This window comes from Pelodiscus sinensis, chromosome 8 (assembly GCF_052426305.1).
Source record: "Pelodiscus sinensis isolate ZL-2025 chromosome 8, ASM5242630v1, whole genome shotgun sequence".
NCBI lineage: Eukaryota > Metazoa > Chordata > Testudines > Trionychidae > Pelodiscus > Pelodiscus sinensis.
Genome location: NC_143059.1, coordinates 3,757,893 through 3,778,570, shown reverse-complemented (window position 1 = coordinate 3,778,570; position 20,678 = coordinate 3,757,893). Strand labels below are relative to the sequence as shown.

Sequence of the window (20,678 nt, the reverse complement as noted above, 5' to 3'; positions counted from 1 at the left end):
TGAAGTGTAAACGACTTCACTATTTTGTCACCAAAATGTGCCAGAGTAGACAAACCCAAAGAAAAGCAAAGAGAGCAGAAGGCGAGTTCTGCTCACAGAAACTGGTAGGAACAGGGCTGATGACAGCAGTGAGAGAGGGGTTGGGCTCCCCAGCCCTGCTCTGGCTTCCCACTTGGTCAGGGACAGGACCTCTGGGAGAACAAGATGGCCTTTGATGATGAGGGACACTGGGGGCTTCTCCCCCGCTCCTTTCTGAGAATGCGCTGGCTTCACTGACATAAGCCATAGGTGAAAGGTCAGGGTGGGATGCGGGACTCTTGGATAACCAAAAAACGAGGCTTACGCGGCTTTTCGAAAAAGGGGGGGTTCCTGAAAAAACCGTGTCCCAACTACTTTTGAAAGTGAGATCGGAAAGTCCCATGGAATTTGCATATCCTCTTTCGAAACTTCAGTGTAGTCTAGACGAGCCCTAAGTGTGATTTGAGGGTAGTGAGAGTGAGCTTCCCCTTCCCTCTCCTTCTAGAGCAGGTTAAAGCAATTAAAGTCATTTGTGCTCATTACCTCGTGGTCCCAATCCTTGTTAGGCCAAGGTTAGTTGTACGCTTGCAACATTGATCGTCTATCCATGGCTTAAATCCTGGAGGGGAACATGAAAAGGGATCATCATTACGCACACGAATCATGTTCTAGCTGGCGCCACACCTCTGGGACATATTCAACCGCATGGGCAGAGAGAATGGGTCATTTCACCATAGTTTGGGCAACTTTACAGTGATTCCATATAGAATTAGTTGTCATACTCCATCATTGAGAACACAATGAGTAGTGGAGATGGGATATTAGTAAGAGTTCTAACACTGCTTATCTCGTTAACACAGCAGAACTGAGAGCTCCTATTGGCGAATTGCTTACACCCACTTTTGCTCTATAGAATATAAAATGGGAGACGACTGAAATACAAAGTAATCCATGTTAGCCCCGGGAGCCATTGCTACACCTGACAAAGGAACCGCTGGGAGCAACCACTGTTTTCCTGGTCATGTGTGTCTCTTGCCTTTTCTTCCTCTCCATGTGGAGAAAGACGCCTGGAAGTGGGAAGCTGCCGCCTGATCCTGTTGCTTTTCCCTGTTGCAAGGGGATGTGGATTGAAACAGCTTTAAACACTAAGGAGCGGGGATCACCACATGGGAGTGTAAAGGGTTTGTTTATTCAGTTAAAACTGGGGAAGGAGGGAGGAGAATCTCACTCATACACTCAAAGACACTCACAGTCCCAGGCAGGATGACAAGACGAGCAGAAGGCAGTTCATGTTGTTAGTTGACTCCTAAGCTGATCTGCTGGCCAGGCGATCCGAGCAGGGGGCGTTCTGGGAGGCTCCGCTTGATGGTCAACCCCCCATGTCTCTGTCCCTCTCTCCTTTAAGGATCAGCCACATGCAGCTTGAGAGTCTCTGGCTTCTTGGGGCCGTGTGCACAACCTGCGGGGGGGCTGTGTGCACAACCTGCTGGGGGCCGTGTGCACTGTTGTTTACTCCTGCTGTTTACCTCAGAGTTTTCCCGCCTCTGGTGTCCACCTCAGTCATTCTTCTGCTCACTCAGGGAAGGGAGGGGGGTTAACAGATAACACTTCAACAGGTTAGGGAGCCGAATAACATCATTAACAGAAAGAGAACAACATCCATTTTAGCTCTCCCCTTACTCCTCCTTTGCCTCCAACATTCCCCTCATTGGGAACATGCTGCAGCTGAGCGAGAAGAGCTTGCCCCAGCATGTAGAGGAGGTGAGGGTGTTCTCTTGGTATCCGTTGCTGGGTTGGTATCAGGCATTTAGCTCAGCCTAGCTCAAACCCAGCCTGCTGGCAGTGCCATGTCGGCTCAAATGCCCATCTTGCAGCTTCACAAAACAATCAGTCTTGGATTGCAGATGTAAATGGTTTGGGATAATCCACTGCTTGTGTGAGGGGTGAGTGTCTTGGTCAGAGGTAACCCAGAGTACCTCCACAGCGGCACTGCCCTGGGCACAAGCTGTCGTGGGCTTGCCTCAGAAGTCTAGTGTGTTATATAAGGAACTGGCATTTGTGGGCCTTCAGGTCTGTGTCTACCTCTGCCACAGACTCCAGGTGTGCCCTTGGGCATATCATGTAACCTCTCTCTGCCTTCATTTCCCATTCATAAATTTGCTCCAGTGACATTTGCCTTCATCACAATACGTAGATTAGGCAGAGACTGCAGCCCAGCATAGAACCAGCTGACATGACTAAATACATTCTGTCAGCATTTCTTTGGTGTTTGAAGGGTCATTTTTACATAGTGCTCAAAATTTCTATTAAAACCGCCCATATTAATGCAGGTGCCTGTTATAATTGTAACAGACCGAATTATGCTGGGAATACACAGAACAGAGACAGACACGCACATCGATAGGGAAACAAGTTTAAAATACATGAGTTTAACAACATGATGCACTGAAACGTCAGGCCGTCCCAGACCTCCGAGGCATGTAGGTGCCAAACTCTCACTTAAATCAGTGAAGTGAAGCTCCTAAATACCCTAGAGAATTGTGGCTGAAATGGCCAAGTCTGGGCAGTGATCAGTGGTCAGAATTGGGTAGTATTAGCTGAGTGGCAGGAAAGTGCTTGTGTCATTTGATCTTCTCCCCCCCCATTCTTACCCTGTAAGAAGTGGATCTAAGTTCAAACACACGTTGACCTTTTTGTTTTGTTACAGCTCAGTAGAACTTACGGCCCGATGTCCACATTATACTTGGGCTCCGAGCGGGTTGTGGTGCTGTATGGATATGAGATTGTGAGGGAAGCTCTGGTCAGTTTCGGGGATGAGTTCAGTGGAAGAGGAAGAATGCCACTATTTGGAAAAGCTACCAATGAAAGAGGTACATGTAAAGTAACTTCAGCATATAGGACTGATATTCTTTGTATGATGAGAACACAGTTAAGAAAACAAAGCGGCAAGAGCCAGAGTTTCATTAATAAGAAGTAAAAATTGGATAAATACACCTGGAAAGAGCTCATTCCGCATCGCACCACTTGATCTCGGGCATGAATGGGTCCTGGTGTAACCCACACACCTAGTGGGTGTAGTTCACTGTCCCATGTAGTGGTACTTAGTCAGAGAGAAGATTTACAGTGAAAGAGAAGGAGTGAATTCTACAGCCTATGTCGAAGCCCAGCTGGCTGCATAACGTCTACACTCCACAGGTCCCAGGTCCAAATCTGCCTGCAGGTGGTTTCACTAGCATCTCACTGTAGGTTTCTGAGAGGCAGGGCCAATGTATGGATTATAGTCAGGAGAGCAGAGCTGGGGAGACAGAGAAAGTCAGAACAAACCGTGAATTCCTCTGCTCTTCCTCCCCTGTCCTCACCACATAGGCATAGCCCATGAGCAGGGGTGGATGGTTTTCATTATTGTTGTATTTGGGGCTGTGATGTAGTGTCAGTAACTTGCTGGTTGCTATGCTTGGGCTATGCCCTTACTGGCTTCTATCTGTAAGCACTGCTCAGCGGCCGGGGGGGGGGGGGGGGCAGGCTCCTTGAGGGCCCCCATGACAGTGACCGAACCGGTCCTACCAGTTAAGAGAAGGGACGGAACAAAGGAAGTGAGTTATGGGGGAAGGAGAAGTCTTGGGCTGGAACCATGAAGGAGACAGACTAAGCAGGGGGCTGTAATCTAAGGGCTCAGGCACCCCATCTTACGGGGGCCAAGGCATCCTGGCCCAGACTCCTGTAGCCACATCACATCTATGCTGTGTTGTATCCTGGAGAAGCAATAAACCCTTTCTGTTCTACTGTCTGGCGGAGTCTGTTCTTGCTGCTACGGGGCTGCCGTATCGGAGGAACCCCGTCATATCGTCACAGGGGCTCTCAATGGTTAAGGCTTTTTACTAGTGAGAGAGAAGTAAATACGGAACTGCCAAGATGCCCGTTTTGGGAAGTCTTTTAGTTGACCTATACATGAAGTGAGCTGTAGTTATATGAGAATCCAGGTGACTGGGCAAAAACAGCCTCCAGCACAGTGACGTGATTACCCAGAAGAAAATACACTTGCAAGGGACGCTATTCAGATGGCCAAAGCAAGCACGGCCAGGCTGGGAAACACTAGAATAAAGATGCCCTGTGAACATGTGCAGCTCTCGGAGGTAATGAGTAAGTGAGAGCAGCAAGAGCTCGTCATCTCACATGCAGTAACCAGGACCAGCCAGGCACAGGTGCAGGCCTCATGATGACGAATCTTTGCAGCATTTAGCTGCCAAAGTCTTAGGAAGTCTCTATTGTGGGAAATGTGATTTTTTTTGGGGGTGGAAGTTTAAGGGGTTCTTTTAGCCCTCCAACAGGATAAAGACCCTAGCAGTGGTAGCTTCTGCCCCTCCCTCTGGCAGTACCAGATGCACTTAGCACCTGTCTAAGCAGTGATGCTTTAGCCTTCTCACACTGGTACCTCAGGTGGGTCAGTGGGTCTGGGACGGGGACCAGGGGCTAACCAAGTTCAGAGCAGGGCTGACAAGTACATGGGGGGCGGGTGCACACCAGTCCAGTTCATCCCAGCTGTGTACCGTTCTCCAGCCTTAATCTATGCTTCGGTTGGCACCAGGTGTCCCAGGATGTGTGCTGACAGAGGGCGATGACTTGGTGGGCACTGAACGTTTCCCATGATGATTAATTTTTGTGCTGCATTAGGGAGAATACAAGGTGCAAACACAGTTCAATGGAGTTCATTCCTAGTTTGTCAGTATCTAGTAAAACTTGGCCCTAGATAAACTTGTTGACTCAGAAGAATTGAGAGCCACTATTGGCTAATTGTTTGCCACTGTCCATTTTGCAGGCACAATATATAAAGTGTGGGCTCTGACGTATAAAATATTCCCCGGTCAGACCCTAGAGCTGTTGCTACTCGCGACAATGGAACCGCTGGGAGCAACCACGGTGTTCCTGGTCATTTGTGTCTCTTGCCTTCTCTTCTTTTCAGTACGGAGGAAGACGTCTGGAAGTGGGAAGCTGCCGCCCGGCCCTGTGGCTTTTCCCCTCATAGGAAATGCCCTGCAGCTGAATTTGAGGAACTTGCCTGACTCTATACATAAGGTAAGGGTGTCTTCTCCATATCCACGGCTCTGGCTAAGATGGGCGCTAAGGAAGCCTGGGGAAAGAAAGCGCTGACATTTCTGGGGATTGCGCAACTCGTATTGAAGACCGAGGTTACGTCTACATTGCAAATTCTTGCACAAGAAGATATGCAAATGAGGCACTGTGATGAATATCGCCACACTTCATTTGCATACCTAATGAGCCGCCATTTTTTCTCAGCAGGCTTTTGCGCAAGAAGGAGCAGTCTACACTGCTCCTTGTGCAAAAACCCACTCTTGCGCAAGAGACATTCCGCTGTTTATGTAGACGTAGCCTAAATGTTCGATCCACAGAAAGATTGGTTGGGCAGAGTAAGAGTTAAACCAGGGGCCGGGAAAGGGGGGGGTTAAAACCGGCTGTCCCACACCCCAGGTGAATGCCATCCCCACTAAGCAATGTCGGGGGGGGGGGTTGTTTGGGGGAGTTAAAACTCTGGCTGTCAGTCCTAGCTGGGGCTCCTGCAGAAAGGCCATGCACACCCCAAAGGCAGCAATAAAGGGGACAGCTAGAGCCCCGTCACCAGGCCTCGGGCTCTCTTTCCTGCCCCCTGCCAATACCGCACTGGGATGTGGGGGTCTGGGTCTGGCTGTCAGCCCCAGGTGTTGGCAGCAGCTGCCGGTAAGGGTACCAACGTGGGTCAAACGCTTACAGATTATATCGATGAATATCCCTGTCACAGTGCCGCCCTTTCTTCTCGGCTGGTGCGGTGCTGCTTTCAGAGCTGGGCACAAGCCAGCAGCGGCTACTGCTCTGCTGTGGCTTCAGAGTTGGATGGGGTCTATGCATTTGTGGGGGTGGCCATAAAAACCCCAGACACAAAGAAAGGGGGCATGGTGTGTGTCTGATAACCACTGGCCTAGAGAGGTAAGTGTGGGGGATCGCAGATCTATATTTTGGACTTAGTCGCTTACTTCCCTTTTTAGGAGTAATGAGATCTGCTCACGTTCTTACCTACATGGCTATAGTAAAAACGGATTGGTTCTTTGTGTTACTTGTTTACAGATCAGTGCGAAGTACGGCCCTGTTTTCACACTAAGCTTTGGCTCGGAGCGGATTGTGATACTGTGTGGGCATGAGGCTGTGAAGGAAGCTCTAATAGATCAAGGGGAGGATTTCAGTGGAAGAGGAAAACTGCCACTAGCAGACGTGGTGATCAAAGGAACAGGTACGTGTCTAGGTGCTGCGGCATGTTGCTCGGATGCTCTCTGGTATAGATATCACGACCGAGAAGACAGCTGCTCTTTCATTTAGTCCTGGTCTTTGAAGGAGTCTAACTTTAGACCCCTCTGTACGTCTCAGTGTATTTCTGATTTTTTACATGGTCCCGCTCTAGTTACTGTGACCGTTTACGCTGTGCCAGAGAACAAAATGTGGCCATTGAGCATGACCACTAATGGGATTGTTTGCCAGTTCATAATTGCTATTAACAGCAAAGAGATCGAGGTGCGGGGTTTTGTTGCAAATACATATCGGCGTTGGTTAGGATCTCTAGCAGAACATCAATGCAACCATGTCTGAGTTCATGCTGAGTCTTTCAATGACCAATCTTTCCTTTGTCAGCCAACGGTCAGGGCTCCCTATATCTGTCCCTTAAGACCGGCTGAAGTTCTTTTAAATTGTGCTTGGTTCTGTTACAGCAACTGAAGGAGTCAGGTTAAAGCTTAAACAGTTACAGGTTTATTGAGGAAGCTTATAAATCATATGGTTACAATGGCTATTGCTCTATTTCTTAACTACTAGCAAAATATAGATCTTAAAAATGGTTACAAAGAAGATAAAGATAGAAAAATAGAAATAATGGTACCAAGTAACAGCTTACTCTTTCTATGTGTACACTTAAGACAGAGGACCACATCCAGGTACAATTTTTACCCCCTTCTGTGCCTCTCGACTCCAGCATGTCAGGCCAGGGCCGGTCCCTCAATTCCTAGGAAAGACGAAAATACGAGGTGGGCGTCCCCATAGAATCTCGGGAGGTCAAACACCGAACCCGACCAGCAGGTAGAGGGTAGAATGACACTCAAAGTGAGTGTGTGCTGGACCCATCTTTTATACTCATGGGGTCACGTATTTCTCTTTCTTATCTGTCATGCCAAATGGGGCTGGTCTGTCTTTTGTGAGACCAGTTCTTACAAGGGAGTTGTGAACTTAATTTACACTTGTAAGAGAGAATTGAGATGATTAAATTGGAAGTACTGGGGATTCTTTTCTCAGTGGGAAATTCCTCTCCCAGGGACTGTGTGTGTTCAAATCAACATGGGTGCCAGCCGGGGGCAGTTCTCACAGCCTCGAGGCCAGCTTATTGACTTAATCGCTCTCTCTCCACATATCTGTTTTTCCAGCTTCTCAGGATCAGATGACCCAGCATAGACTATGCTGATTTTATTGCTCTGTCCTGTAAGCTTCAGGAACCTGAGAGAGGCAAATAAGATGGATGTGATATGGGGGGGGGGGGGGAGGTGTCTGTCTGGCTACATCCTTAGGTTAGAAAATTGGGGCAACTGAGTCTGTCCCTCTCCTCCCCACACCTCATTTCTGTCTTCTCCTGTTTCCAGGCATTATTTTCGCCAATGGGGAGCAGTGGAAGCAGCTTCGCAGATTTGTCCTCACAACCCTGAGAAATTTTGGGATGGGGAAGAAGAGCATTGAGATGCGAATCCAAGAGGAAGCCCGTTTTCTGGTGGAAAGGCTCAGAAACACGCATGGTGGGGATGTGCTGAGTCAGCTAAAGACTTTTGTTTTTCTCTGTTGGGAATATTAACTTTGGTTCAGCCATCTTGTAACTCCAGCCATTAGTGGTACATATGTCACCACGGGCTTTTCCTGTCCTCTCAGACCCTCCGTCCATCAGGGGCCTTTTCTCTCCGCCCAAAACTCCCCAGCTGCCAGGGGGCTTTTATTCTCTCCCCCACCCCATGAATATTAGAGACCACCCTCTTGTCCTGGGGCCACAAGATCCAGAACTTCCCAGTAGCTGTGAGGCTGAAGGTGAATATACTGAATTAACAACTGGACTCTGGTTTTCTTTTGCTCCAGGGCAGCCCTTTGACCCTACCATCTGCTTCACGCACGCCGTCTCCAACGTCATCTCCTCCATTGTCTTTGGGGATCGGTTTGACTATGAAGATCAGAAATTTCTGACTTTAATTAATCTCCTAGAGGAAAATAATGACCTCGTGGGCTCTGTTCTGGTACAGGTGTGTTCAGGAGTTTCTTCCACTCTTCTCCTTTGTAACCAGGGAAAGGAGAAAATTTTTTTTCTTTTACTGTTCATTTCCCTTAAATGATTGTTATCTCCATTTCCCATAATGTTCCTGTTCTGGATCGGCTGCCTACCAAACCCAGCCTCAAACTTGTTTCTTGGGATTATTTAAATTCCTACAAAAACAATTCATTGGCTCTGAATTACGTTTGTTCAAAGACGCCCCATTGTAACACAATTGGTAAAAATCTAGGAACTTGTCAATTAAAACAAGAGCATCCAGACTATTACAGTTCATTTAGATTTACAGTGGGCTATCTTTTTATGCTCATATTACCCACCTGAAAATCAAACTCCCTTTCGTTTCCAAGACACAACTACCCAGCACATATATTGCAGAAAACCTCACAAAAGCACGACCATATGTAAATGATCTGCTGGCACAACTCAGTAAAAATCACTGGTCATCAAGTCCAGCCCCCTACCCAAGCATGGGATGTCTTTGTGTTGGAAGTAACAGAGTTTAGTTGAATGGCTAAATCTAAACAAGGCGGCAGTTTATTGGAGGAGATACATGTGTATGGAATAGAATGAGTCAGTGATGATTGCAAAGTTCTTCAGGCTACTTTTGGCCAGGAAGGTAGCACAGAACTATTTTATTGTGGTTCTGTCATTTGAGTCGGTTGGGTTAACACAGTGATTATTTGTTGTGTCCAGATCAGTCAAGAGGTGTTTTTCCTTTCGTCATTATAGATGTACAATTTTTTCCCAACTTTCATGTCTTACATTCCGGGCCCTCACAAGAAGATGATTAACAGTTCTCAGGAGCTCATTAGTTTTGTTCGAGAGAGAATTAAGATGCACAAGGAGTCTCTGGATCCCAGCTGCCCTCGGGACTTCATCGATGCATTCCTCATCAAAATGGAAGAGGTATGTGAGGGCAGCAATTGTGGGATGGACTCTGCCTATCCTGGATATTTCTCTCTCTGAAAGAAGAACTGCTTTGTGAATCTGGGATGTATGTTCTAATAGCCAGTGGGTAAGACAGGCCAATACCTTGATCCATAACTGACACCAATTCTTCCCTGTCTCATCGATCAGACGCTCCTTCTTTGTGATGTCACAAAGCCCTCGCAGCTGTTGGGTATGAACCCTAGAACTGGAAGGGACCTTGGGAGGTCATCGAGTCCAGTCTCCTGCCTCCTTGCCCCACGGCAGGACCAAGCAGTATCTAGATCGCTGTGGCCAACCTGTTACAGGCAAAGAGCCAAAATATTTGTGCATATAGTGCGAAGAGCCGGTCGGGTGGGGGGGGAGGAAAGTTGTAGAACCAAAAAAAAAAAAAGTTGGGGACTGCCCCGAGCCCCGATGCATTTGGTTGTTGGGAAAAAGGGGGCTGACCCTTTAAGAAATGCAGTTACAGACTTTTTTTGGCCACATCAGGCTCCTGCTGGCCATCACCATCTTGAAAAATCCATTTTGAATGGCCACACGAGATGGCTCCCGTGTCCTGATGAGCACAGGTAACTGGGGGCCATTTTCAGGGATGCAGGGGTGGCTTCATGAGCCACACTTTGAGGGGGGAAAGAGCTGCATGCAGATTGGCCATGGAATGGAGATTCCACCATCCCCCTAGGATATCCAAAGCACTTGGCCATGTGTAGATTGGCTCTGTATGGAATATAGCCATTGAAAGGATTTTTAGTAAGTGAGTGGACAGAGGCGCTTTTACTGCTGTGTTAGCATCCGTGGGATTAGCACAAGAAAGCAGTTTCAAATGGCAGCCTTTGGCCGCACCTACAAACCTAACCTACTACCAACTTATTTAGAAACACGTTCTGCGAATCCCCTGCAGTACTTTGCAACAGCAGCCTCTTGGGCGTTCCATCAGGGCATCCCTGGGTCAGCAGGTAGCCAGGCATTTGCATTTTCAGTGGGGATTTTGCTTCCTTTGGTGCATTTGGTCCTGCCATGAGAGCATGGGACCTCTCGAGGTCCCTTCCAGTCCTAGTATTCTATGACTCTATCAAACACACTCTATTGGGCTCTCAGGATAAAAATGACTTAGAAATATTTCATTTCCTCTCTAGTTCAAGGTTTTCCAGCCATTCGTGCTTCTAAGGTGAACAAAATAGGAAAGCAAAGGAAAGCAGCCAGAAGTGTAATGTGAACAGTTAGAAATACAGATGGAAACTAACTTGAAATGCTCCAGAAGTCTCAGAGGGGTGGCTGTGTTAGTCTGTAATGGGGAAAGGGTAAAAAACAAGGAGCACCTTAGAGACTAACAAAACATGTGAATGGTATCACGAGCTTTCGTGGGCACAGCTCAGTTCTTAGGATGAACCAGTTCTCCTCTCTTACAAAGACCACAGATTTCCCTTGCAATGTGGCCTCAAAATCTGTGTTCACAGTGCTACTGGAATCGTCAGGGCTGGGGCCTGGTTTTGGTGAAGGATTTTCATAAAGACACCAGATGGGTCACAGAGCAGGGAGAAGATGAGGGGTTGGGCCTGTGTGACAGTCTTCCCCCGGTGATCAAACAACTCTAACAAAACTCTCTGTAGGAACGACAGAACGGCCAGTCGGTTTTTAACACTGATAACTTGGTAAGAAGCACAATAGATTTATTCATGGCTGGAACAGGGACCACCAGCACCACCCTGAGACACGGATTGCTGCTGCTTCTGAAATACCCAGACGTAGAAGGTACCACCCAGAGAGACGCACCATTTTTAGTTTTGGGGAAATGAGGGGATTGCAGGCCTGCAGGGATGTCAGACCCCTGGCCCTCTAGTCACCAGATCAAATCTAGCTTCGGCTGGAGGTGGTGCATCTCACTACGGTGTAAGTTGGTTACTGGATGACGGGAAAGGTGTGTGGGGATGGGTGTTTTAGTTCAGTGGGCGTGGGCAGGTGTCTGCATGGGAGAAGGACCATCACACCTGCCATTGTTCCACCTCCTATAGGCGGTCTCAGCACCGGGTCTTCAGACTGAAGCGGGCCACCGTGACTGGATTCCTTGTTACCTCCCAGTCCCTGTTGAGGCTCACAGGCCAGGGAAAGTTGTATATGTGTGTGTCTGCACTGCCGCTGGCCAGATGGTGCCTGGTTTGTGGGTAACAGGTATCCCCGGGCTCTCCGGTGAACACCATCCTCTCTCACAAAGGCAAAGATGTTTCATGTTCAGATGTAATCCGTGCTAGAGATGTATTAAAACCCAGCTAGCCCCAGTGCTAATTCTTACCTCACGGGCTGCCTCCGAGCTCATGTGGATGATTGTTTTTGCTCGGGTGAAATCTTAGGCCTCAATCCTTTGCTTAGCAGTTTATGTGGACTAGCGATACCATGACACTGTGCTCTGCGCATAACGAGGCATGGGCAGTATCACCGTGCCATAGGTACATTGTTGGTCCTTTCTCCTAGATACCATGTACAGTAGTTTCTGGGTAATCCAAAACAGTTTTGCTATAGTCCCAATATTAGACCTGTGTATTTCTGGCAATGTGTCAGAAAGTATGAAAATCCTAGTCTTTAGCTTTATAGTGAACATCGTTAATTTGGATACAGAGAAAGTTCACGAAGAGATTGACCGTGTGATTGGCCGAAACCGAAGTCCATGCACGGTGGACCGAAGCCAGATGCCCTACACAGATGCCGTGATCCATGAGATCCAGAGATTTGTTAACCTGGTCCCCTTCAGTATCCCACACGCAGTGACCAAAGACGTTCGCTTCAGAGAATATGTCATCCCCAAGGTTTGTACTAACGTTTCTCTGAAAAATCCAGATTTTCTATCCTTTCCCTTTTAAAGTATTCACAGTAGAAATGTTTGGAATGTGGCAGGTGTTTTTTTCACAATTACCAACAATTTTCCAGTTTTGACTGGCATGAAGAACCCTGTGTTCTGCAGGCTCAACTGCCCTTCCAGAAGAAAGGTTTAGAACCATGTTGACCTTTTTAGATATGGAATTGACGTCAGGTAGAGTGTCAGGTAGTCCTCTTCTAGGAGGTCAGTTTCTGGAATGGTTCCATCCTCACCAAGCTTTAGACATACTGAGGTGTTAATATGCCCCACAACTCAGGGCCTAGCTTGCCAATTGAGTTTCAGTTTGAGCAGTATAGGGCATTTTCAGCATTATTATGTTGCTGTTAGTTATGAGGAAATGATTGGTTTGATGAGTAAATTATAAAGACAAGGGAAACGCAAATGTTTCCGACAGTGGGAGGAAAGATGTATCAAATATTTCCGAAACAAAATACAGGACTATGTAGCACTTTAAAGACTAACAAGATGGTTTATTAGATGATGAGCTTTCATGGGCCAGGTCCACTTCATCAGATCAAATATTTCTGACTTTCCAATGAGATTCCAGGGTCTCATTGTTCCAGGTGGGCTGCGATTTGGTGGGGTTACCTTTTCTCATGGGATCGGAGTGTTTCTACTTCTGGCTGAAGGCATGAACTTCCAGGGGATGCAAAAGGGCATGAAGGAAAGAAAAATGTGTCTTCCTGGCCAGCTCAGTGAATTCTGGAGACTTTTCACTGTGGACTCCGGCCACTTACACTTTCTTTATCTGTGCTTACTAAACCAGGGCACTACGGTATTCCCATCTCTGGAATCAGTCCTACATGACGGCAAGGAATTCCCAAATCCAGAGCAATTTAACCCAGGACATTTTTTGGATGAAAATGGTGCTTTTAAGAAGAGTGACTTCTTCATGCCTTTTTCTGCAGGTAAAATATTTATTTCAGTTTCCAGACCATTCTTTCTTAGCTTTGTCTTGAGTATACAAAGAGTCCTCAAATTGTAGTTTGCAGAACATTTTCGGGCTATCCCTTAGGCATAGCCTCTTCCCACAGCGTTACTCTCTCCTCTGCCTGGCCTCGTCATGTTATCCTTTGTCGGTGTCAGCTTGCTGTGGACAAATTGTGATGGAATGCGCACGCAAGAGTAAAAATGAAGGGATTACCATGCAACAGGGCAGAAGCTGGTAGAAATTATTAGGGGCTGCTTAGCATCTCTCTCATGCTGTTAAAAAGCTTGGTATGATGGCTGCCTTTCTCCTATTATTCAGCATGCCTGTTCATCCCTTCTTGTTACTTCTGCCTTCCACTTAAGAACCTACATGGAGGGGCTTGGGCAGAGGGCTGCACTTGATGGTCTTCTGAGCTTTCTTCGAGATCTATGGTTCTATGATTCTTACCATTTCCATAAATGTATTTGCTGGCTTACAACCTGCATTCCTCAAACCCCATATCTTCCCACCTTTCTCCACATACTGGTATTCAAAGGGCTACTTACAAGGAACTCAGCCTTTAAAATGGTCTATTAGTGACTTCTGAAGACCCCAAATATTTTCACAGCTTCCTGAACTCTAAGAGATGGCCATTATCTTTCATGTAGTTACCATGGAAAACGAGTGGTCCTGTAGCACCTTGGAGACTAACAAATATAGACATACTATCATGAGCTTTTGTGGGCAAAACCCACCGTGAGTCACTCTGTGCATCACACATCCTTTGTAACAGTATTTAAAGTAGGTTGCAAAGAAAGATCTTCTGCATCTCTTCAAAATTCCTTTTTCCTTGCAGGGAAACGAATATGCGCGGGAGAGGGACTGGCTCGGATGGAGCTCTTTTTGGTCCTGACAGTGATTTTGCAGAATTTTACCTTGAAACCTCTCATTGACCCCAAAGACATTGATATAACTTCAATACCAAGTTTTTTGTTACTTGTACCAAAACCATACCGGCTCTGTGTTTTGCCTCGATAGAGACCATGAAAAGCCACCTTAGTGTCCTAGACCAGTGCATGAATTTGATTGTCTATGATTTTGGTCTCATTAGTACAGTGACGCAAATGAACTCCTTGTCTTAAACCAGTGAGATAAATAACTTGTTTTTTAAGCAACTGTGATTTAACAAAATTAAGTGCAATACCCAAAAATAACTACCTGCTTGACTCCGAAGGCATGTACAATAACCCAGCAGTGTTCTCAGACGGGCTCAGACTCTGCTCTTGACTTAAGCTGGATATGTTTTCTGTTCAATTGTGATTCAGTTGGCAATGACGGAGACTTCTTTTGACAGTCACGGAAGCTGCTTTCTTTTACAAGGAGGCTGGTAATGGTGTCCAGCCCTTGAGCTCTGATCAGCCAATTAGAGCTAACCGTGGTGATGTAATGCCTGTGATTGGATGTTCTGCTGCGATGAGGCGTTTCTGAAGCAGTGGGCTGACCTAGCATTCTCTTTCCCTTGTTGTTCATGTAATTTCAACGATGGTCTATTAAACTATTAACAATGACCTATTAAACTTTCACTTAATAAAAAGTGGCCCTGGGAACTCTGCTGCAGCCCTTCAAGCCCTTTTTCGACCGCTGACAACCTCATTTTACGAGGAAGGAAGAATGCCTTTTTTTGAAAGTGCTCTTTTGAAAAAAGGCGCTATGTAATGCAAACTGTGCTTTTTCAAAAGAGAGTATCCAGTCTGCCTTAGTATTCTTTGAGGAAGTTAATAAACATGTGGACAAGGGAGATCCATTGGATATAGTGTACCTAGATTTCCAGAAATCCTTTGCCAAGGTCCCTCACAAAAGTCTTTTAAGTAAAGCAAGTTGTCATGGGATAAGAGGGAAGGTCCTCTCTTGGACTGATAACTGGTTAAAATAGAGGAAACAAAGGGTAGGAATCAATTATAAGTTTTCAGAATGGAGAGAAGTAACTAGTAGTGCCCCACAATTCAATCGTGGTTTAAATGTTCTGGAGAAAGGATTAAACAGTGAGGTGTCAAACTTTGGAGATGATACTAAACTGTGCAGTGTTCAGCAGCAGTCAAAAAAAGTGAATAGAATGCTAGGAATCATCAGAAAAGGGCTAGAGAACAAGACAGAGAACATAAATCCATGGTACACCCACATCTTCAATACTGCATACAGCTGTGGATGCCTCATCTAAAAAAAGATAGATTGGCATTGGAAAAGGTTAAAAAAAGTAACAATAATGATGAGGGATTTGGTAGGGGCCCGATATGAAGAGAGATTAAAAGAGACTGGGACATTTCATCTTGGAAAAGAGGAGACTAAGGGGGGATATGGTAGAGGTTTACAAACAAAAGGAAGTTTTTCTTCACGCAGCGCTCAGTCAACCTGTGGAACTCCTTGCCAGAGGATGTTGTGAATACCAGGACTTGAATAGAGTTCAAAAAAGGACTAGATAAATTAAAGCAGGTTAGGACTAGATAAATTCATGGCTATTAGCTAGAATGGGTAGGAATGGTGTCCCTAGCCTCTGTTTGTCAGAGGCTGGAAATGGATGACAGGAGAGGGAATCAGGTGATGATTACCTGTTGTGTTCACTCCCTCTGGGGTACCTGGCATAGACAGGATACTGGGCTAGATGGACCTTTGTTCTGACCCAGTGTGGCCATTCTTATGTTCTTATGCAATCTAAGTTGTAAGCAAGAGGCAGGCCCTGCTCACAGAAACTGGGAGGAACAGAGCTGATGACAGCAGTGAGGGAGGGTTGGGCTCCCCAGCCCTGCTTTGGCTTCCCACTTGGCCAGGGACAGGACCTCTGGGAGAACAAGATGGCCTTTGATGATGAGGGACACTGGGGGCTTCTCCCCCACTCCTTTCTGAGAATGCGCTGGCTTCACTGACATAAGCCATAGATGAAAGGTCAGGGCGGGATGTGGGACTCTTGAATAACCAAAAAATGAGGTTTACGTGGCTTTTCGAAAAAGGGGGAGTTCCCAAAAAAACCGTGTCCCGACTACTTTTGAAAGTGAGATCGGAAATTCCCATGGAATTTGCATATCCTCTTTCGAAACTTCAGTGTAGTCTAGACGATCCCTAAGTGTGATTGAGGGTGGTGAGAGTGAGTTTCCTCCTCCCCCACCTTCCAGAGCAGGTTAAAGCAACTAAAGACATTACCGTCGTTACCTCGTGGTCCCAATCCTTGTTAGGCCAAGGTTAGTTGTACGCTTGCAACATTGATCATCTATCCATGGCTTAAATCCCGGAGAGGAACATGAAAAGGAATCATCATTACGCACACGTATCATGTTCTAGCTGGCGCCACACCTCTGGGACATATTCAACCGCATGGGCAGAGAGAGAGCGAGTCATTTCACCATAGTTTGGGCAATTTTACAGTGATTCTGTATAGGATTAGTTGCCATGCTCTAACAATGAGAACACAATGAGAAGTGGAGATGTGAAATTAGTAAGAGTTCAAAGGACTTCATTTGCAGTGTTCTAACACTGTTTATCTCCTTAACACAGCAGAACTGAGAGCTCCTATTGGTGAATTGCTTGCACCCGCTTTTGCGCTATAAAGTATTAAAAGGGAGACGTCTGAAATACAAAGTAATCCATGTTAGCCCCCAGAGCCATTGCTACACCTGACAAAGGAACCGCTTGGAGCAACCACTGTTTTCCTGGTCATTTGTGTCTCTTGCTTCCTCTTCCTCTCCGTGTGGAGAAAGACGCCTGGAAGTGGGAAGCTGCCGCCTGATCCTGTTGCTTTTCCCTGTTGCAAGGGGATGTGGATTGAAACAGCTTTAAACACTAAGGAGCGGGGATCACCACATGGGAGTGTAAAGGGTTTGTTTATTCAGTTAAAACTGGGGAAGGAGGGAGGAGAATCTCACTCATACACTCAAAGACACTCACAGTCCCAGGCAGGATGACAAGACGAGCAGAAGGCAGTTCATGTTGTTAGTTGACTCCTAAGCTGATCTGCTGGCCAGGCGATCCGAGCAGGGGGCGTTCTGGGAGGCTCCGCTTGATGGTCAACCCCCCATGTCTCCTTTAAGGATCAGCCACATGCAGCTTCTGAGTCTCTGGCTTCTTGGGGCAGTGTGCACGCCCTGCGGGGGGGCCGTGTGCACGCCCTGCGGGGGGGCCGTGTGCACTGTTGTTTACTCCTGTTGTTTACCTCAGAGTTTTCCCGCCTCTGGTGTCCACCTCAGTCATTCTTCTGCTCACTCAGGGAAGGGAGGAGGGTTAACAGATAACACTTCAACAGGTTAGGGAGGCAAATAACATCAACAACAGAAAGAGAACAACATCCATTTTAGCTCTCCCCTTGCTCCTCCTCTGCCTCCAACATTCCCCTCATTGGGAACATGCTGCAGCTGAGCGAGAAGAGCTTGCCCCAGCATGTAGAGGAGGTAACGGTGTTCTCTTGGTATCCCTTGTTGGGTTGGTAGCAGGCATTTAGCTCAGCCTAGCTCAAACCCAGCCTGGTGGGAGACTAATGGGGGATATGACAGAGGTGGCAAGAACAGGAGTGCTAACCAGCACCCAGTGACTAAGGGGTTAACTCAGGTACCTAGCAAAGGTGTTTTGGTCGGTGGGGATATGGGGGTTAGGGCAAACAGCCAATAAAAATGCAGATCAGAATTTCAAACTGGGTGAGAGGGAATTTTCTCTCTCTCTTTTTTGAGATCAGACCAGTTTCTCCCGGGTATTGAGGGTGATGGGAGATGCGTTCTTTCTCCAAGAACGGACTTGAAATATGTAAGTAGGGAAAAGTTTAGCAAGTCCATCAGGGTTTATTGTTTTCCTGGTGAGGAGGTTTGGAGATCATGTCTGAGCTGGCTAATTGTTTTTCTCTTTTTTAACTAAGGATTACAGGGATTTTCCCTGAGTTTATGACATTTGTGGCTGTTTACCACCTAGCCAAATTACTGTGCTTGCAACAGTAGGTTTCTTATGGTGTCAAAACGGTGATTGGGGAGATAGGCTCTAACTATTGTGGAGTCTATACGAGCCCCTATGAGCTCCAAAGATTGTGTGGGGCGTAATATGGATTTCTGCTTCTTGATAATGAAGCTCAGCAACTGAAGCAGAAGCGTGGTCTATGTGAATGTGATCATGTCTTTAATGGGCCATTGTGAGGAACCTCAGATAAGACAATCGTCTAGATAAGGGAATATTGTGATCCCATTGCGTCTTAGTTATACTGTGGCCACTGCAAGGGTCTTGGAAAAGACTCTGGGGGCAGAGGAGAGTCCGAATGTAAGGACTCTGGTCTGAGGCTGCCGTGAATTGAAGGAAGCGCTTGTGTGGGGGGGGGTGTATTGTGATGTGAAAATATGCATCTTGAAGGTCGAGGGGTGCGAACCAGTCCCCCCTCCCCAATGCTGGAATTATTGTGGTGAGCCTGACCAAGCATTGCCTGCAAAGATATTTTTTATTTAAGTGGCTTAGGTCCAAGATAGTTCTCCAACCTCCTATTCTCTTTTTGGTGAGAAAGTAGTGAGAAGAAAACGCCCTCCATTTGTATTTTTCGGAGACCTGCTCTATGGCTCCTATTTTGAGAAGGTGTAAAACCTCCTGGTGGAGCAGAGTCTCATGAGAGGGGTCCCGGAAGAGGGTGGGGAGGTTGGAGGAATTGCTGTGAAAGGGATAGAATAACCACGGCTGACAATTTCCAGGACCCACCGGCCTGTGGTGATTGCTGCCTATTGATTGTAGAAGGGGTGCAATAAAGGAAGGGATAAAGACAAAAGTCTCTCACCAGGCTGGAATTTTTTGTTGTCAAATCTGGGTGATTTTCCTAATCAGTCACATTGCAGAGCAAACACTCTGAGGCTGTGTCTAGACTGCATCCCTTTTTCGTAAAAGGGATGCAAATTAGATCTATCGCCATTGCAAATGAAGTGGGGATTTAAATCTCCCCCGCTTCATTAGCATAAAAATGGCTGCCGCTTTTTTCTGGCTCGGAGCTTTGCCGGAAAAAAGCGCCAGTCTAGACGCGGATCTTTCGGAAAATAAAGCCTTTTCCGAAAGATCCCTTATCCCTCATTTTAAGAGCCATTCCTCATTTTAAGAGGGATAAGGGATCTTTCGGAAAAGGCAAAGCTCCGAGCCGGAAAAAAGCTGCAGCCATTTTTATGCTAATGAAGCGGGGGAGATTTAAATCCCTGCTTCATTTGCAATTGCGATAGGTCTAATTTGCATCCCTTTTACGAAAAAGGGATGCAGTCTAGACACAGCCTGACGGTTTTATAACCAAAAGGTAGGTTTTGGTGGCAAAATGTGCCATAGTAAACAAACTCAGAGAAGCAAGGAGAGCAGGAGACCCAGGTTAGAGAAAAAGATGAGCTTTGACTTGAAACAAGAGCAAGTATGGGTGAGTTTGCAGTACGCTATCATGCATTAGAACTAGTGATATGTGTGTTTTTCTCATTTTAATTCTGTAGCTTACTTGGATCTGTCTGTTTTCACTTGCAAGCACTTACATCCTACTGTTTGTACTCAATCAAGTCACTTTTATTTACTATCTAGCTCAGTATAAAGTTCTAGCTCATTTGCAAAGTTCCAGGAACGTGGCCTTGTCCACAAAGAATTTCTGTAGCCTCCATTTATCGTCCCATGTCTGCAACGCATAGCGGTCCCAGCAGTGTGAGCTCGTCTCACGGCACTCGGGCTGGTGTTGCACTGTGTCCAGAGGATTGACTGGCTCTGGTGCTAGCATCAGCACCAGGCCTTGCATGAGCAGGGCCTCCATGCCATGCCTAGCTTGGTGCCAGTCCTCTTCCTGGAAGAGGGACTGGCGTACGCTCTCCAAGCACTGCAGCATTGGGCACCCTACAGCACACTTCACCATCACAATGGCTGCTGCAAACCGGGATCTGGGCTTGTATTGCTATGACGTCTGTAAAGACAAGGAGGGCATCTAAAGGCATGAGCATACTGCCTCCCCTTTATCTCACTTGGGCGGGGGGAGGAGGAAGAAGAGACTAGATGAGTGTATTACAGGATGCTGACGACATGAGCCCATAACCACCCGCTACACAGTTTTGGTCACAGCGGGCACTATGAGCAAAGCCCAGAAGGCAAAGCTACCCATGGTGCATTGCTCTGAGTTGATCGTAGGCTCCTGACATGGGATGCGCAACTTGGACTACATTTGTTTTATCTCCGTGTGAGGACATGGACTTTTGACTTCATAAAATCAGGTGGTAAGAAATCAACCATATTAGATTCGACCTTAACTTGTAGTGTAGACGCACCCTCAGAGTCTTAATGTTTCACTTAGAAACCAAGTGTTGTACAACTTTGGCATCAAGGAAGGTGGATCACAACAGATTTTAAAGATTAGCCAGACTTTGTGAAACCTCTAGAAAGAATCCAGATTCGGTTTCAAGTTGTATCAAATGTTCAAGTTTTTCTCAAGTGTCAGCTGATCATTTCTCCACAGGCTAAATCTTGGAGAACAACATGAAAAGGAATCCTCATTCTACATATATCGTGTTCCAGCTGGCACCATGCCCCTGACAAATGTTTAACCACATAGGTGGAGAGAGCAGGTAATTTCACAATCGTTTGGGCAA

The 20,678-nt window shown here is 46.6% G+C and overlaps 1 protein-coding gene across 3 annotated transcripts; it reads left to right on the top strand.

The window, feature by feature from the left end:
* Nucleotides 1-2,731: 2,731 nt before the first annotated feature.
* LOC149523964 (cytochrome P450 2H2-like) lies at nucleotides 2,732-20,674 on the top strand. 3 transcript variants are annotated; one of them, XM_089780029.1, is made up of 10 exons: nucleotides 2,732-2,888; nucleotides 4,979-5,091; nucleotides 6,136-6,298; nucleotides 7,689-7,838; nucleotides 8,170-8,330; nucleotides 9,089-9,265; nucleotides 10,900-11,041; nucleotides 11,903-12,090; nucleotides 12,928-13,069; nucleotides 20,546-20,674. In XM_089780029.1, the coding sequence occupies exons 1-10, from the start codon at nucleotides 2,747-2,749 to the stop codon at nucleotides 20,548-20,550; spliced, it is 1,383 nt and encodes a 460-aa protein (XP_089636155.1). In that variant the 5' UTR covers nucleotides 2,732-2,746; the 3' UTR covers nucleotides 20,551-20,674. The 3 variants fall into 3 exon arrangements, with proteins under 3 accessions (XP_089636155.1, XP_089636154.1, XP_006128808.3); XM_089780028.1 differs by lacking the exon at nucleotides 20,546-20,674 and adding an exon at nucleotides 13,928-14,838; XM_006128746.5 differs by lacking the exons at nucleotides 2,732-2,888; nucleotides 20,546-20,674 and adding an exon at nucleotides 13,928-14,809 and having other exon boundaries at nucleotides 4,857-5,091.
* The last annotated feature ends 4 nt before the right edge of the window (nucleotides 20,675-20,678 follow it).

Bases quoted from the DNA above. Each gene is read 5' to 3' on its own strand.
- LOC149523964 (XM_089780028.1), top strand. From the start codon at position 2,747: ATGTCCACATTATACTTGGGCTCCGAGCGGGTTGTGGTGCTGTATGGA. The intron at 5,092-6,135 runs GTAAGGGTGTCT...ACTTGTTTACAG, and splicing joins TGCCTGACTCTATACATAAG to ATCAGTGCGAAGTACGGCCC. The intron at 13,070-13,927 runs GTAAAATATTTA...TTTTCCTTGCAG, and splicing joins CTTCATGCCTTTTTCTGCAG to GGAAACGAATATGCGCGGGA.